Below are 15,529 nucleotides of genomic sequence, written 5' to 3' on the forward strand. Positions count from 1 at the left end.
TCCTTCCTCACGCACACCTGCCGCGCTGCCCTTCCGGTCCCGAGTCTGACCCTCCTGTTTGCTCTTGCGCCTCCGTCCAAACGTCCCCCTCGGCGGAGTCCTGCTCCCCGAGGCAGGCCCTGCCGCTGCTCTCCTAGGGCACCGGCCTTCTGTCGCCGTGTGACCGGTTACCCCAAAACTCTGTGCTTCAAGGGAGCCAGACGGCAGGCAGGTTGGTGGTTGTCCCCATCTGACCCTCACCCTGGCTGGCTTGAGTGCCCTCACGGCATGACGGCCGACACCTCAGAGCGAGTGGCCCAAGCAAAGCAGGAACCACAGAGTCCTTTACGACCCGGCCCTGTCAGTCCACTGTGTCCTTGCCCGCGGAAGTGGCGGGAGTGTCCCTCGGAGGCGGCTCGCCTTACGACGCTCCAGCAGCTGTGTGAGCTGGCCCTGCCGCCTCCGTCGACCGCTTCCCTCCTTTTCTGCCTTCATCTGTGCTGTCTTCTGCCCCCCTTCTGCCTAGAGGCATCCTCCCCAAGACAAGAGCCCCAGGTCTCCTTCCTGCCGTTCTTGGCGCGGCTGCTCCCCGGCTGGGGCCTTCCTGCCTGCCAACGCATGAGGGCGTAGTGATGGGGACCTCCTCTCTGTCCTCCCTGCCTCCGGGCGTCTTGCCTGCGCGCTCCCCCCCAGCAGCGTGCGTGGCCTTGGCTCCTTTCACTCGGGGCCAGACGGTGCCGGCCTCGGCCGGGGACCCGGGGTGCTGGCCCGTGACAGGCAGGCTTTGGTCTCCTGCAGCTTGGTGTTTGGTGAAGCCGCGTGTATCTTAGGCCATATCCGCTGTGCCACCTGCCCTGACACCACATCCACATGTAAAACATGAACGTGGGCGTCCGGAGAAAGCCCTAGAAAGAACAGGAATGCCGCTGCTCCTGCCTAATGAGGATATGGAGCACCTGTTCTCTAGTCCATCTCAAGAAAAAGTTTGCTTGCTGTCCTGACTTCCCACCCACATAAACGATACTTCTTACTCTGTCGAAGGCTCACAAACCCGGGCGCGTTCAGCGCAGCTCGTGGCAGGCACCTGCTGGGAGCGGGGGAGGGGGGCCTGTTCTGTGTAGTCAGGGCACGGCTGTGCAGGCCCCCCCGCCAGGCGCGCGCTTGGCCCTCGGGAAGTGCCTGTCACACCCTTGTTTCACATCCCCCCGCCCCCGGAGCCCCCGTTCCTTGGTGGGGCGGCTGTGCAGCCGGCCGGGTCGGTGTGGCGCCGTGGGCCACACACGCTTCTCTCGGCCCCGGGAACCCTAGATACTGTCGGAATTTTGAGACAGAGGTGTTTCCTTGTTCAAGAGTTGCATCTTGGGTCACAAAGCTGCGTCAGCGCGCGGTCCCTTTGTGAAACGTGGGTCTGCGTGGGGAGGTTGGGGGCGAAGACGCGAGGTGTGCGGGGTGTGCCCCAAAAGGTCGCGACGCGAACCCGGAGCCTTGGGGCCGCTTCAGCCATGCTGCGAGCCACCGCTGCTGGGGTGACGATGGGAGAGGACTCTGTCCGTGGGTGGAGGAGCAGCGAGCGAGGGGGAGATGGCAGCGGAGGCTGACGTGGGTTTTCGGCCTGAGGGGCAGGGCAGGCATCGGGGGCCCTTCCCAGAGTCACCGGTGGTGGTCTGAGCCCCCGCGCTGTATCTACCCGGGTTTGGGGCAGTGTCTTCTCTCGGCTGACACGGGGGCGGGGTGCAGGGGTACGGGGGCTCAGGGACGTCGTGCTGTCGGCCAACAGCTGAGCGCAGGCTACGCCCCCCCCCCCCCTTTCTGTGCCTCAGGTCCAGCGCTCCTGCGGAGAGGACGGAGACACTGATGCTGCAGAGGCTGGGGAACGGGGGGCTGTCCAGCCCGGGTCTGACCTGGGAGCGGCCCCAGTCAGCAAAGCCCGCCAGGACAGGTGTGCTCTCGTGTCCCCAGGACGCCCCTCCGGGCCCCTCCCCATGGGCTGCCCGTCACCTGTCTTCCTCCCCAGGACTGGTGGACGGTCTGCGGAGGCGGCTGCTGCCAGCCTGGTGTGCTCCCCTGGCCCACGGACTCAGCCTGCTCTTGGTGGCTGTGGCTGTGGGGGTCTCCGGCTGGGTGGGTGCCGGCTTCTCCCCTGGTGTGGGTGTGATGTGGCTCCTCTCGAGCAGCTCCAGCTTCTTGGCCTCCTTCTTCGGCTGGGAGCCGCTCAAGGTGAGTGGGACGTTGGGGGGCCGGGCTGCCAGCCCCTGGCGCCTGTGGGCCCCTCTGATGCCTCCCTTGGCCCAGGTCCTGCTGGAGGCCCTGTACTTCTCCCTGGTGGCCAAGCGGCTGCACCCCGACGAGGACGACACCCTGGTGGAGAGCCCGGCTGTGACCCCTGTGAGTGAGCGTGTGCCCCGTGTGCGGCCCCCACACGGCTTTGCGCTCTTCCTGGCGAAGGAAGAGGCCCGAAAGGTCAAGAAGCTGCACGGGATGCTGAGGGTGAGCCGCTCTCCTGTCCCGTGTCTGGCCGAAACCGCACCTTCTTGCAGGTTCTCCCTCGGAGACCCCGCGCGTGCGCCCTGTGGCCCTCTCGCCCCCGCCCCCGCCCCCCTCGCCCCCAGCTCCCGGTGCCTGTGCCCTGCTGTGCCTCTTCCCGTGCCCGGCTCGATGAGCAGCCTTGCGGGCCCTAGGGGCCATCTTCTCTGCCTTTGGAGGGACCACCTGTCTGCCCCTCTGGCGGGATGCTGGCGGGTGTCTGTGCCACCCCACTGGCACCAGGCACCTTGGCCACGGTCGCTTTGCTGGCCAGTGCCGTGACGGTGGGCCACGCTGGGATTGGCTGACCCCAGGGCCGTCCCTGCCCCCAGAGCTTCCTGGTATACATGCTCTTCCTGCTGGTGACGCTGCTGGCCAACCATGGGGACGCTTCCTGCCACAGCCATGCCTACCGCCTGCAGAGTGCCATCAAACAGGAGCTCGGCAGCCAGGCCTTCCTGGCCATCACCCGGTACAGGCACCCCCGTGCACATGCGCGTGTCCACCTGCCAGGCCGGGGAGGCACTGGTGCCCGCCAGATCCCATCTCGATCTTGTCCTTGGTGCAACCCAGTCCCCAGGGGACGTGGGGCAGCGTCTTGGATTGTCGTGGGTTGTCAGGACCGGAGTAGGTGGTGTTGGCAACACGGGACTGGAGACACAGTTCAAAACGCCCCGGTCAGTTGAGCGTCAGAGTCTTGATTTCGGTGCAGGTCACGATCCCACGGTGTCGGGGGTGAAAGCCCCGCGTCAAGACTGCGTCCTGCAATTGCGGACCCTACTTGGGATTCTGTCTCCCTCGTTCTCTACCCCTACCCCGCTCATGCTGTCTGTGTCTCTCTCAAAACAAATAAGTAAATAATCTTAGAGTACCCAGAACCGCCCCGTAGCACTTCCTGCTCCAAATGTCAGTATGCTGAGCTTGAGGCTTCTGGGTCTTGACCTCGTCCCGTCCCGTGGCACTGGCAGCCTGCTGTTGGCTGGGCTGGGGCCGCAGGAGCAGTGCTCTGTGGGCCTCTGACCACCCCCACCCCCAGGGGTGCAGGGCACTGCCGGGTAGAACACGGGACTCTGTCTGTGTGAGCAGGTCTGAGGAGTTTTGGCCGTGGATGTCCCACGTCCTGCTCCCCTACATCCATGGGAACCAGTCCAGCCCAGAGCTGGGGCCCCCGCGACTGCGGCAGGTGCGGCTGCAGGAAGGTGAGCCGTGGAGGGAGGCCTGGCACTGCGTCCTTGCTCTCTCCCAAAGAGACACCCCTGGTTGCATTCCGGTTCCTGCTGTCTAGCTGTGCATCCTTTACTTTCTCCGTCTGTGACACTGTGACCTCTGCCTTCTGGGTTGCAGGGAGGGTCTGGTGGGATCCCGTAGAGCCCAGCTGGCAAAGAACTCCCCCTCTGCTTTCAGCACTCTGCCCAGACCCTGCTCGCCCGGGTGTGCCCATGTGTGCGGCAGCCGCGGGCTCCTTCAGCACAAGCGACTATGGCATCGGCTGGGGCAGTGCTGCCCACAACGGCTCCGAGACGTGGGCCTACTCTGTGCCAGACCTGCTGGGGTGAGCACAGAGGGAGGGCCCCGGGATCCGGGAGGATCCGGGAGGATCCGGGACGTGGGGAGGAGGGGCTGTTCTCCACGGGCGCCCCCTAGCCCCAGCCAGCCTTGCCTCCCAGGTTCTTCCAGGGCTGGGGCCTGGCTCTCACGCCGTCCCCTCGCCGGCAGGGTCTGGTCCTGGGGCTACTGCGCCGTGTACGACAGCGGGGGCTACGTGCAGGAGCTGGGGCTGAGCCTGGAAGAGAGCCGCGCGCAGCTGGGCTTCCTGCGGCTGCACAACTGGATCGACAACAGGTGCTCGCGCTCGGCCTGTCCCCGCCTCTCCGCACTGCGGCGCTTCCGGCGGGCGCACGGGGGGGTCCCCACGCGGCCCTCCTCCTCCGGGGCCCTGCCCCTCCGCGGTCCACTCCCCCACGCCGCCGCTTTTCCGTGTCCCCATCTTTCCCCACGCACCTCACTGACCGCTCAGCCTCCACCTCCTCCCCGGGCCCCGCGTCACCCACTGCCCAAGCCCCTTTCTCTGGGAAGACACCCAGTCTTTTTACCCTGCCCGCCCCTCTCGCCGTGTAGGAGCCGCGCGGTGTTCGTGGAGCTCACGCGCTACAGCCCGGCCGTGGGGCTACATGCCGCCGTCACGCTGCGCCTCGAGTTCCCGGTGGCCGGGCACGCCGTGACCGCAGTCAGCGTGCGCCCGTTCGCGCTGCGACGCCTGAGTTCCGGCCTCTCGCTGCCGCTGCTCACCTCGGTGGGTGCCGGCCGCGCCCGCCCCGTCGCCCCGCCGCCCCGCCCCCGCGCAAGTCCCGCCCCGCCCCCTCACTTCGCCCCGCCCCTCCCCCCTCACTTCGCCCCGCCCCCGCAGGTGAGCCTGCTGCTGTTCGCGCTGTACTTCTCGGTGGCCGAGGCGCGTGTGTGGCGTCGGGAAGGGCGGACGCGCGCCGCACAGTCCGGAGCCTGGGCGCGGTGGCTGTTGGTGGCCCTGACCGCGGCCGCGGCGCTCGTGCGCCTGGCCCAGCTGGGTGTCGCCGACCGCCAGTGGACCCGCTTCGTGCGCCGCCGCCCGCGCCGCTTCACCAGCTTCGAGCAGGTGGCGCAGCTGAGCTCCGCGGCTCGCGGCCTGGCCGCTTCACTGCTCTTTCTCCTGCTGGTCAAGGTGAGGGCTGGGCCGGCGGGGGTCGGCTGGGGCCCGGGCCGGGCCGGGCCGGGTCGAACCGGCGGCGGTTCGGTCGACTGACACCGCTCGCCCCCAGGCCGCCCAGCAGCTGCGCTTCGTGCGCCAGTGGTCCGTTTTCGGCAAGACGCTGTACAGGGCCCTGCCGGAGCTCGTGGGCGCGGCCTTGGGCCTGGTGGTGCTCGCCGTGGCTTATGCCCAGCTGGCCATTCTGGTAGGTGGCCGTGAGGCCGTCAGGGGAGGGGGGCTCAGCCCGGGACGCGCCCCTCACGCGCGCCCCTTCCCCTTGCAGCTGGTCGCTTCCTGCGTGGACTCGTTTGGGAGCGCCCTGAGGGCCGTCTTGGTGCCGTGTCCCGGGTCTGGGGGCCCTGCCCCGTGCCCTGCGGAGTCCTGGCGCCTCTCCCCGCTGCTGTGCACTGGGCTCTGGGCGCTGCGGCTGTGGGGGGCCCTGAGGCTGGGGGCGGTCCTCCTGCGGTGGCGGTACCACGCGCTGCGCGGGGAGCTCTACCGGCCGGCCTGGGAGCCGCAGGACTACGAGATGGTGGAGCTGTTCTTGCGCCGGCTGCGCCTCTGGATGGGCTTCAGTAAGGTTAAGGAGGTGGGTACGGCCCAGTGGGGGGGAGAGGGACGCACCCTGGGCCCAGGGGAGCCCGGGGTGCAGCCGGACTGACGGAGCCCCTGTGCCGCCCCCAGTTCCGTCACAAAGTCCGGTTTGAAGGGATGGAACCGCTGCCCTCGCGCTCCTCCAGGGGCTCCAAGTCGTCCCCGGACGCACCCCCCCCCCCAGCGGGGGCTCAGACGCCTCCCGGCCCTCCACGGCCTCCAGCCAGCTGGACACACCCGGCGGGGGCCTGAGCCGGCTGGGGCCGCGCGGGGAGCCCGAGCCCTCTCGCCTCCAGGCCGTGTTCGAGGCCCTCCTGACCCAGTTCGACCGACTCAACCAGGCCACGGAGGATGTCTACCAGCTGGAGCAGAGGCTTCAGAGCCTGCAAGGCCGCAGGAGCACGGGTGCCCCCAGCCCCTCCTCAGACCTGCGGCCAGCCCTGCCTGGCCGTCTTGCCCGGGCCGGTCGTGGCCTGGGTCCGGCCCCGGGCCCCTGCAGGGTTTCCCTGCGGGCTAAGAACAAGGTCCACCCCGGCAGCACTTAGTCCCGGGGGGTCCTGGGCTCAGACCCCTTCCCTGGGGTGGGCCCCTGGCTTCAGTCTGCTCTGCAGAGGGAGCCAGAGCAGACACCGCTCAGTATTAATTTCTGCCACCCTTACGGTCTCGGGCCAGGCAGAAGAGCTGCACGAAGGCCCCCAGGGAGCAGTCGTCTCTCTGTCTGTGGGTCTCAGCACTTTAAAGACACCATGTGGGCAGCCAGGACCCAGGGTCCCCTCCCCGGCTCCCCGTGGGAGGACACAGCAGTATTGGGCTGAGTGCCCAGCCTCTGAGATGCTAATTTATTACCGGAGTCCTCAGGTACAGCGGGCTGTGCCCGGCCCCACCTCCTGGGCAGACATCTCCCCTTTGCTAAGGATCCAGGCCTCGGGGAGGGGAACCTGCACCTCCCGTCGTCTCCCCCTAAGTTATTACCTCTCCCTTGCCCCTGCTGAGTGCACGCACCTTCAGCCGCAGTGTCTCTGTCGTCAGTAATTTATACGGGGTTAAAAATGTATTTTTGTACGTCGCTCTTTTTCATTAGGGCCGAGGGACCTGGTGGCTGCAGTGGCTCCATGCCCCCCGTCTCCTGGGGGGAGGGGTGCTGGGGCTGCAGAGCTGGCCTCCCTCCCCAGACACCTAACCAGAGTCGGATCCAAGTTGGGCCTGGGGCTGGGATGGGAGGCTTGTTGGAAGGGCCCAGCCATCGCCTCGGCACTTCCTGTCACCACCCCCCTCCCCACCCCCGTGGCCTTGCTCTCTGCCTGGGCTGTGACAGCAAGAGGGCAGAGCCCAGACCTGCGGGTGTCAGGTCTGGGGGGGGGGGGGGGAGGAGGACGCGGGCGGTGCCAGGACTCCAGGGTGGAAGGAGCCCTGCCCCGGGGCCGGCTCCCGGGGCTGGGGCAGGTGAGGGTCTGTGTACCGGAGAACACGTGGGTGGTGGCAGGGTGGCCCCCGACCGCAGCCGGACAGGCCCTGTACCACCTCCGTGGGTGTGGCCATAGCTACAGCCTTGATCCCATCCCCACCCGACAAAGTCAAATAAACCAGCTGGCTGACTGCATCCGCGTCTGGCTCTGAGTGACATGATGGGGAGGCCGGGGCTGCACCACTGCTTTATTTCATTTGCGCATAGAACAGCGGGGCACGGGACCCGGCTCACACGAACTCGGTGAAGTCATCCACAGAGGAGATGAGGCGCTTCCGCTGGCCCGTCTCGTACGTGGGCATGGGCTCGGCCGGGGCTGGGGCCTTGGCGTGGCCCGGAGGGTGCGTCTGCGTCAGCGGCAGGCTGGGGTTGGAGTAGTGGGCTTCCTCACGGATCTGCAGGGGACGGGGAGCCTTCAGGAAGAGGCGGGGGCGGGGGGGCACTTGCCCTCCGTGAGCTGGATGCCAGCGCACGCCCCCCTCCCCCCAAGGCACCTGAGGCCCACCTGCCCTACCCGGTGGCGCAGCCGCTTGATGTGACGGAGCCTGGCGATCCACTTGGACGGGTAGATATCCGTGGGGTTGGAGCGGCTATGGTGCACCTGGGAGGCCATCTGGGGTGGGAGACGGGGAGCGCTGAGGCCCTTGTGGCCGGCACCCCTGGGCCCGTCCCACCCCGCCCCGGGCCAACCCCTCTGCTCACGTTGGCATGCAGAGCCATCTGACGGGCCACGAAGGACAGGTTGCGATCAGACACGATCTTGGCCACGCTGGTGTCCACGAGGCCCTCCATGTCTGAGGAGACACAGAGCTCGTGAGGGGCTCAGGGCCGCGAGGGGCTCCCCGCCCGGCCCCAGGGCTCACCCTTCCTGCACTGCAGCGACACCAGGTTGCACTCGTAGTCCAGGGGGGTGATGATCACGTGGACGAAGTTGAACTGGCCCTGTACAGACAAGGGCAGAGGTCACCCCGGGCCTTGCCCCTTTCTCGCTCGGCTCCGAGAGGCGCTTGCTAACTCCACAAACCTGCCCTTTCGGTCACTAGCCCCGTAGACACGCTTCCGACAGAGCCCGGGGGCAGGGCTGTCCCTCATCTCCTCCCCCGGGCCGCCTTCCCTTCTAAAGCCCGACTCCACATCCAGATCCCACCAACTGAATCCCCCCGAGTTCAGGTCCAGTCACGACCCTAAACAGGCGCATGACCCCCACCTCGCCTGCCTGTGCTACCCGTGACTCCTGCTGCCACCCGGATGCCAGCTGCCTCCCTGTCGTCCCGAGAGCAGCCCGGACGCCTACACGGGCGGACCGCTTCCCTGTGCGTCTCTGGGTGTGCACCACACACACCCACCCCAGCTCCGTGCCACCCCTCGGGCACCGTGGCCCGCGACTGGACTCTCACCAGCGGCCGCGTGTTCGCGTTCAGCGACCCCCTCTGAGGCTTGCTGTTGGGTTTAGAATCTGAACACTTGTGAGCTTCGGACCTGCCCCCCCGACCCTGCCGTCCACATGCCTCACCCCCCAAGTCCCCGGGGGGGGGCCCCCCCCCCCCCCCCCCCCGCCACAGCCTCCCCCCACCCCCCACAGCCTCCCCACCGGGGCCTTGGGCCCTAGCATCATCATCTAGGGAAGGCAAGGCCACGGGGCACACCCCAGTGCTGTGTGATGACACGAGGGAGGTGTCAGGGGGACTCCGAGACCCAGGGACACACAAATCCCTGCTCTGTGCCCGGCCCCCCACTAGACTCATTGGCTCCCATGAGGGCCACTGTCCCCATCATTGTCATTAGAGAACACTGGCTTGGGGGGGGTGGGGAGGGGGAATGTGCCTACTCCAACTGGCGGCGGGAGGCACTGGAGGTCCTTTTATTGCCGTACTGACCCCGACAGTGCCTGCTGTCTGCACTCAACACGGACCAGAGAGAACACTTGCCCAGAGGTGTAGACTCGAGCCAGGGGTGCCCACCTGCGCCCGCCTCCAGGGGCCCCCACTCACTTTAATGGTGCCCAGTTTGAAGTCCTCGCCGGAGTCATTATAGACAATGGACACAAAGTCGTTGCCCAGATGGCGCTTCTTGTCACAGCGGTGCTTGTCCACGTCCTTGGTGGGCATCAGGGTGGCGATATGGAAGACAGCTGCAAGGCGCACGGGGCCAAGTTGAGCGGGGCCTGGCATGGCCCCAGGCAGAGCACCAGCGTGTGGCACCTCTTGGTTCCTCCAGAGGCTCTTGGGCCTGCGGGACCCGCCCCCTCCAGTGCCTGGCCAGCAGCCTTGCCTCCTCACCCCGAGAGCATAGCTTCTGGACGCAGAGGCGCCGGCCCCACTGCTACGTCCCCCACCCGTCGGGGGACGTCAGGCCCTCGGCCACCCTCGGCCACCCTCAGCCCCAAGTGCGGGCCGGCGGAAGGCGCATACCCTGCATGATGTCATCGTGCCAGCAGTAGGTGAACTGGCCGTCCTCCCCGCACACGTCCAGACCGCCCAGGTACACCTTATCCGGCTGGCAGTCCTTGAGCTCGATGAGCTTGCCCAGGCCCGTCAGGAACTCTGTGTACCGGTACGAGCCGTGCTCGTTGGACAGGATGGCGAGTTCGCTGCTGCTCTGTGGGGAGAGAGGAGCTCGGCGGCACCCGCCCCTGCCCAGCTCCTCGGGGCCCCGGCGCGCACCCGGGGGCGCCATCTGGACCCCGTCTCTCGCACAGAGCACAGGTCCGCCAGCCAATTTGCTCAGGCGGACCAAAAACACACCCAGAGGCTGGCATTCCGCGGCATCCCAGCCCCGCGCCGCAGGCCTGCTCATCTCATGGGGACGAGGGGCGCCCCGCTTCCACTGGCTCTTCGTGCGGCCAGCCAGAAGGATGCTCCGGAGGCTGGGGCCAAGTTACCTCCAACCCTCGGCTCAGAACCATTCGTAGCCCTCCCACCTCCCTGGGAACAACACGCAGCCCTGAGGCCGTCCACGCCTCCCCTCTACTTCCCCATCCTGCCTCCGGCCCCCTGTGCGCGCCGTGGGCACTGCGCCAGCCACCCCGTGCCCGGGTCGCGGATGTGAGCAGTGCCCCGCCCACACCTGTGGTGTCCATGCACCCACCACCATCTCTGCAGCCCCCAACATCCCTCTGGGCACCGTGTGCTCACAAGCTCCGCTGTCACTCCCGCCGCATCCCGGGCACTGGAACAGCAGCCTGCACAGGGCCCCACGAGCACTTGATGCTCTGGCAGCTCACGCAGTGACTGAGCTCGGTGGTGGACGAGGGGCTGGGCCCTGAACCCAGCCCCAGCCAGGGAGGCCATCCAGCTGGGCTCGGGCCCCCAGCACCCTTACCTGGCCTTCTCCCACGTACAGGACCGCGATCTTGTGCGTGTCGTAGGATGGGATCTGGTCGAGGAGCTGCACCGACCGCTCGAAGGACTGTAGCCACAGAGCCCCGCCTGAGCCTTGGGCGGAGGTCGTGCCACCACCAGCCCGTCAGGTGCCTGTCCGGGGAGGGCTCTCCTCGCCCGGGGGGCAGGTTGGGGGAGGGGTCACCATAGGCTGCCACAGGGAGCTGAGACTTTGTCTCTGCAAGCCTGGGCTGTGGGCACCCCACGGTGTCCCCCACCCAGGCTCCGGAGGGGACCCCGCACCGGAGAGAAAGCACACGTACCTCGTTAGGCAGAAGGATCGGCTTGTTGGACTCGTCGCCAAAGAAAGGAGAGTGGTAGAGCTGCAGGAACACGAAGCTGCAGGGGCAGAGATGGGAGGGCCGGGCTGGGCCTGGTCACTACTGGCACCGCCGACCCAGGCACAAAGAAGCGGACCTCCACCCCATCGCCGAAGGAACTGCCCTCTTGTCTGGCTCCCACCGGCCACGGGGCACAGACTACACGACCTGTAGCCCAGTCTGTTCGGCCGGGGGCCACTCAGGCACCGTGTCCCCATGGGGACTGTCCGGCAGCTCCAGCCCGAAAGGACAAGGCTCACCTGGGGTTGATGCCCGGCACCTTCTCAGTATTGGAGGCCCCAGCTCTGCTCTTGAAGGCGTCCCGCTCTACCCTCTTGCCTCTGCGTGACGGGGCTGAATCCGAAATGGTGTAGCCTCTGGGACGCAGGCCACCGGGGGAACGGGGACAGCCAGAAGGCAAGGGACCCTCGGGCCTCACAGGGCCCCGGCCCTGACTCTCTTCACCTGGGGTTGACCAGGTGGCACCTGCCCCATCCAGAGTCCCGGACTGTGAGCGGGCCTTGGCCTCGGGGCTCAGCCGGCCAACGTCGGCCTTGTCCCCAGGGTCCCCGAGTGTATCCTGCAGGGTCTGCAGCTCCGGCGAGGAGCTAGACTTGCTGAGGGGCTGGGCGGGCTGGAAGGAGAGCCCCGCAGAGGGTCGGGCTCCCTCGGCAGACACGGCCCGCCCGATGGGGAGCCCTCCGGCAGCCACCTCCTCTGCGGCGAAAGACTTCTCCTCTTGGCTGGAGCTGGAAGACGACTGGAAAGGAAGGAGTCCAGAGAGCCTTCGTTGGAAGACACCAGTGAACCCTCCCAGGGGCCTTCTCGGGGGCGATGAAGCCCCACCTGCCCCCCAGCCAGGGCCAGAGGAGCCACTCGGCAGCAAGCGGATGGCCACGGCCCCGCCCCCTCCCCTAGGACGACGCCTGCCCGTGCTGAGCAGCAGGGCCACAGGATGCCGACAATCAGCCACTAGCCCTGCGGGGACCACCGGGAAGCCCCGGGCCATCCACGCAGAAGGGACTTGGAAGGACAGCTAGCCAGTTCTTAGATAACAAAAGAGGAAGAAAAACCTCGTGTGAGTTCACAGCAAGCCAGCCGGAGCCACAAAGCCTGGAGCGGAGGCCCCGCCCCTCTTCCCACAGCACCCTCCCCCGCCTAGTACTCACTCTACTGTAGGCTTCGGGGCGCCGACAGCGCCTCTCTGGGCCCAGGGTGGCCTCAAAGTCCTCCAGCTCAGTGGGCTCGCCCGGCAAATCAGTCTCGCTGGGACTTCCCTCCTCCAGAACCACCGCGGAGTCTGGGAGGACACAGATGAGGCTACTAGGTGCTGGCCCGGCCCCCAGGAGCTCACGTGGCCTGAGGTACCAGCCTCTCCCCGGCAAGAGAGCACAGCGGCCCCCCAACAGAGCCTCACCTAAGGCCTTCCTTGCCTGTGGCTCTAAGCTGCCCACACCCCATCAAGTCAGCTGGAGAAAGGCGCCCTCAGGGGCCTGGATGTGACCCCCTGACACGGGGGTCTCCAAGACAGGCGCCCGGACGTAGGGACGTGGGGGGCATCCGGCTCCTGGAATCCCCAGCCCAGGATCCACAGCACCCGCCGCTGCTGCTCCAGCAAGGGAAACGGCCGGGGGCGGGACCCGAGCCCAAGAGCCCATGAGGGAGGAGCCCCCGCCTAAGACGGGGTCCCAGCTCAGAAGGAGTGGCGCGCCCACACCGGCCCCCAGGAACCGGGACGAGAGACCAGAGTCCCTCTGTGATGGGACCTGAGGAGAAGCCTGATGGAGAAACACCCGTGCGCGCGCACAGACTCGGAAGCCCGTTCTGGAAAGCCGAGGCGCGCTATCGGAGCCCAAGCCAACCCCGAGCTGAGGAATGCTAAGGAGGGTACGATGCCCTGAAGCAGCGTTTCCTGTGCCGATGTGAGGGCAGGAGCGGGGGAGGGGGAAGCAACCGGGGGTTAGCGCAGCCCGCGGCCGCCACACACGCAGCCCCACACGCGCACGGCCTGTCAGCCGCCTGCCGGAGCCCGTCTGCACGCTGCCCTTTCCTAACTGGCTCCTGTCCACATGTGGGCACCCAGGTGTGCCCAAGGGCCATGCAGGTCAGAGCCCGCCCCTGCCAGGGCCTGGGAACAACGGGCCAAAGGCTGGTCTGTAGGGCCTCTGGCCAGCCCACGACGAGAGGCAGACACAGCCCAATTTGTGGGTTCGCAAAGCCAATCGGACCACCAGAAGCCCGGGAGAAGTCAGTGGGGCTGAGCCCCGGGGCCAGGCTCGCCCCGAAGAACTGCCCCCTGCCAGCGTCTGTGGCTGAGCTGCCTAAGGTCACCTCCTGAGGCCTGAAGATGTGGCTGTAAGGGCCCGCCCGACGTGGGGACAGAGCTCGGCCACGAAGGGCATGCGTCAGAGGGGGTCCGCCGGCGAAGCGCAGGCATTCTGCACAGGCGTCCTCATGCGAGGCGGGGCCCCTCTCCCAGAGGGCACGGGGCGGCTCTGGCAGGACCACGGAGGGATGAGCGGACGGGGGGCGATGAGAACAGCACCCACAAGGCAGAGCGGCGCTCCGCAGCAAACAGCGCTTCCCTTAAAGAGACGCACGAGTACCTGCCCAGGAAATGCTCCTGTGCAGCTCTCCTTGGCAACTGGTCTGGTACAGGGAGGAGAAAGAGGCCACTGCAAGGGAAACCGCGAGCGGCCAGTCAGCAGAAGGGGAGACTACGCACAGTCGAGCAGAGGAAAGGCACCGCTAGTCCCGCACAGAGCCCGGGCCTGGAGAGAGAGAGCGGAGGGGCCGGCGGCGGCCCGGCTCCCCGAGCTGCCGGAGCCGACGTCTGCAAGGGGAGCGCGGCCCTCCTCCTCGCCGACACAGGTCCCGGGCCGCTAGGCGCCATCTGCGGCCACAGGGAAGGCCAGACGGTGGCCCGGAAGCTCCGCAGCAGCAGGCTGGGCACGGGCACGAGCGCAGGCAGGTGCAGACTGTGTGCTCGGCGCATCCACACCCACACCCGAGCAGAAGCGCGGCTACCGCCTAGGGCCCCGGCCACGGGCGCTCCGAGGAGAGCGCAGGGCAAAGGCTTTGCGGGGGCTCTGCCGTGCCCGCCCCCCGCACAGCTACCGCGCGCCTCGGGAAAAGGGTCCCTTTAGTGGGAATGGGCCCTGCTCCCACGTCAGGCTGTGGCGGCGGCGAGGAAAGCTCCGGGACCCCCCACTGTGGGCGCGACCCGCGGCGCAGGGGAGCGACGCTGCCTCCAGACAGCACGGCCAGGTCGGGCGGGACGGGTACCCACCTGTGTTAGAGCGTGGGGGCGGAGGGGGCTTGGCGGAGCCGGCCGCCGGCACCGAAAGTGACTTGTACAGGGCCGTGTCACGACGCTCCTTGAAGCGCTCAGCGGCCATGAGGGCGTTGGACAGCTCCTGCAGGGGCATGTTGTTGATGTCCGAGGAGAAGGGGCTGAGGGGGTTCTCCAGGCTCATCAGCCAGCTGGTGTTCCCTGCGGAGGGGCAGGCAGCACCCCTCAGGCCGCGGGCCCGACACCGCCACCGGCCATCCCCACCCCCAAGGGCACATGCCCGGGGGTGGGCAGAGCTCCCTGTGCTCAACCAGGGAGCGATGGGGAAGTGGGGGAAGGCTCTAGCAAAGGCAGGCCCCTGGCTGGCCCCGACGCTCCACCCTCACACCGCCAGACCCCCAGGTCAGGAGTAGCTCCCGTCCGGTGGTCGCCCGCCTCACGGACGCACAGGAGGGCCTCAGCTCATACCACTCTCCGCCCCAGGTCAGCTCTCACACCCACGTCAGGCCCGGCAGAGGCACCGCAAAGAACAGACATCACCGAAAAGCTTGGATGGGGCAGAGCCGGGGGCTTGTGGGCTCCCTCTCCCCACAAGGCCCACGGGCCAATGCTTTGACGCGGCCCTCCACACCGGGCGTCCTCACATTGAGAGCTTCTCCCTCAACCCTGACCCACCTCCTCCGGCCCTTCCTGGGCCTTCTCATCCAGTCTCTGGCCTCCCCCGTGCCGGCTCCCCAAGAGGACCCAGGGCCCACAGCCTTACTGCCCAGGAGGCTCCCCAGGACCGGGCGCCTTGTCCTCCCCAGTCACCACTCGCCACACCGCGCCCTAAGCGGACCCCAGGCCCCGGGTCTTGGCTTCCTTTAACCTCAAATACCCATTACAGGCTGAATCGTGTGCCGCAAAATTCCTGTGTGGAAGTCCTCACCTCCAGCACCTCGGAAAGCACCGCGGTAAGGGAAAACCGAATCTCCCGGGTGGTCCCTAATCCACAGACTCCTTACCAGGGGACACACACCCGCACAGAGGAATGACCACGCAAGAACACGAGGGAAGACACATGCGTGTGCACCCCGGGAAGAGAGGCCTCAAGAGGACCCAGCCCGGTTGGCACCCTCACCTGGGACTTACAGCCCCCGGGAGCAGGAGGAAATACCTTTCTGTTGCTGAAGCTGCCCGCTCCGGGGCACTCTGTCAGGGAGGCCCAAGCGGACTAGCGCAGGCCCTCCCCACTCAGCCCTGTGGATCCCC

At 67.4% G+C, this 15,529-nt stretch overlaps 2 protein-coding genes across 17 annotated transcripts in view; one reads left to right on the forward strand and one right to left on the reverse strand.

Moving 5' to 3' along the window:
• PKD1 (polycystin 1, transient receptor potential channel interacting) overlaps positions 1-7,421 on the forward strand; it is a 45,631-nt gene extending 38,210 nt beyond the window's left edge. Inside the window, 13 exon segments of the mRNA XM_040458686.1 lie at positions 1,800-1,918; positions 1,994-2,196; positions 2,272-2,466; positions 2,835-2,974; positions 3,589-3,701; positions 3,907-4,054; positions 4,219-4,344; positions 4,621-4,795; positions 4,910-5,200; positions 5,298-5,432; positions 5,511-5,816; positions 5,912-5,992; positions 5,995-7,421. Of these exon segments, the coding sequence (XP_040314620.1) occupies positions 1,800-1,918; positions 1,994-2,196; positions 2,272-2,466; positions 2,835-2,974; positions 3,589-3,701; positions 3,907-4,054; positions 4,219-4,344; positions 4,621-4,795; positions 4,910-5,200; positions 5,298-5,432; positions 5,511-5,816; positions 5,912-5,992; positions 5,995-6,366 (2,404 nt within the window). The 3' untranslated portion in view covers positions 6,367-7,421.
• A 33-nt stretch (positions 7,422-7,454) lies between these two features.
• The window catches only part of TSC2 (TSC complex subunit 2), a 34,732-nt gene continuing 26,657 nt past the window's right edge, over positions 7,455-15,529 (reverse strand). For 5 of the 16 annotated variants that reach the window (XM_040459371.1, XM_040459370.1, XM_040459364.1 and 2 more), the window contains 12 exons: positions 14,276-14,479; positions 13,593-13,661; positions 12,156-12,286; positions 11,247-11,746; positions 10,930-11,005; positions 10,608-10,694; positions 9,698-9,884; positions 9,278-9,417; positions 8,150-8,228; positions 7,989-8,080; positions 7,792-7,899; positions 7,455-7,681 (listed from right to left, as the gene is read on the reverse strand). In XM_040459371.1, the coding sequence (XP_040315305.1) occupies positions 7,517-7,681; positions 7,792-7,899; positions 7,989-8,080; positions 8,150-8,228; positions 9,278-9,417; positions 9,698-9,884; positions 10,608-10,694; positions 10,930-11,005; positions 11,247-11,746; positions 12,156-12,286; positions 13,593-13,661; positions 14,276-14,479 (1,838 nt within the window). In that variant the 3' untranslated portion in view covers positions 7,455-7,516. Of the gene's footprint in view, positions 7,682-7,791; positions 7,900-7,988; positions 8,081-8,149; positions 8,229-9,277; positions 9,418-9,697; positions 9,885-10,607; positions 10,721-10,929; positions 11,006-11,246; positions 11,747-12,155; positions 12,287-13,592; positions 13,662-14,275; positions 14,480-15,529 lie in introns of those variants that run through there. The other 11 variants (XM_040459380.1, XM_040459379.1, XM_040459365.1 and 8 more) reach the window with 5 other exon arrangements.

Source organism: Herpailurus yagouaroundi, unplaced genomic scaffold, assembly GCF_014898765.1.
Source record: "Herpailurus yagouaroundi ecotype Mexico unplaced genomic scaffold, PumYag 222, whole genome shotgun sequence".
Lineage (NCBI taxonomy): Eukaryota > Metazoa > Chordata > Mammalia > Carnivora > Felidae > Herpailurus > Herpailurus yagouaroundi.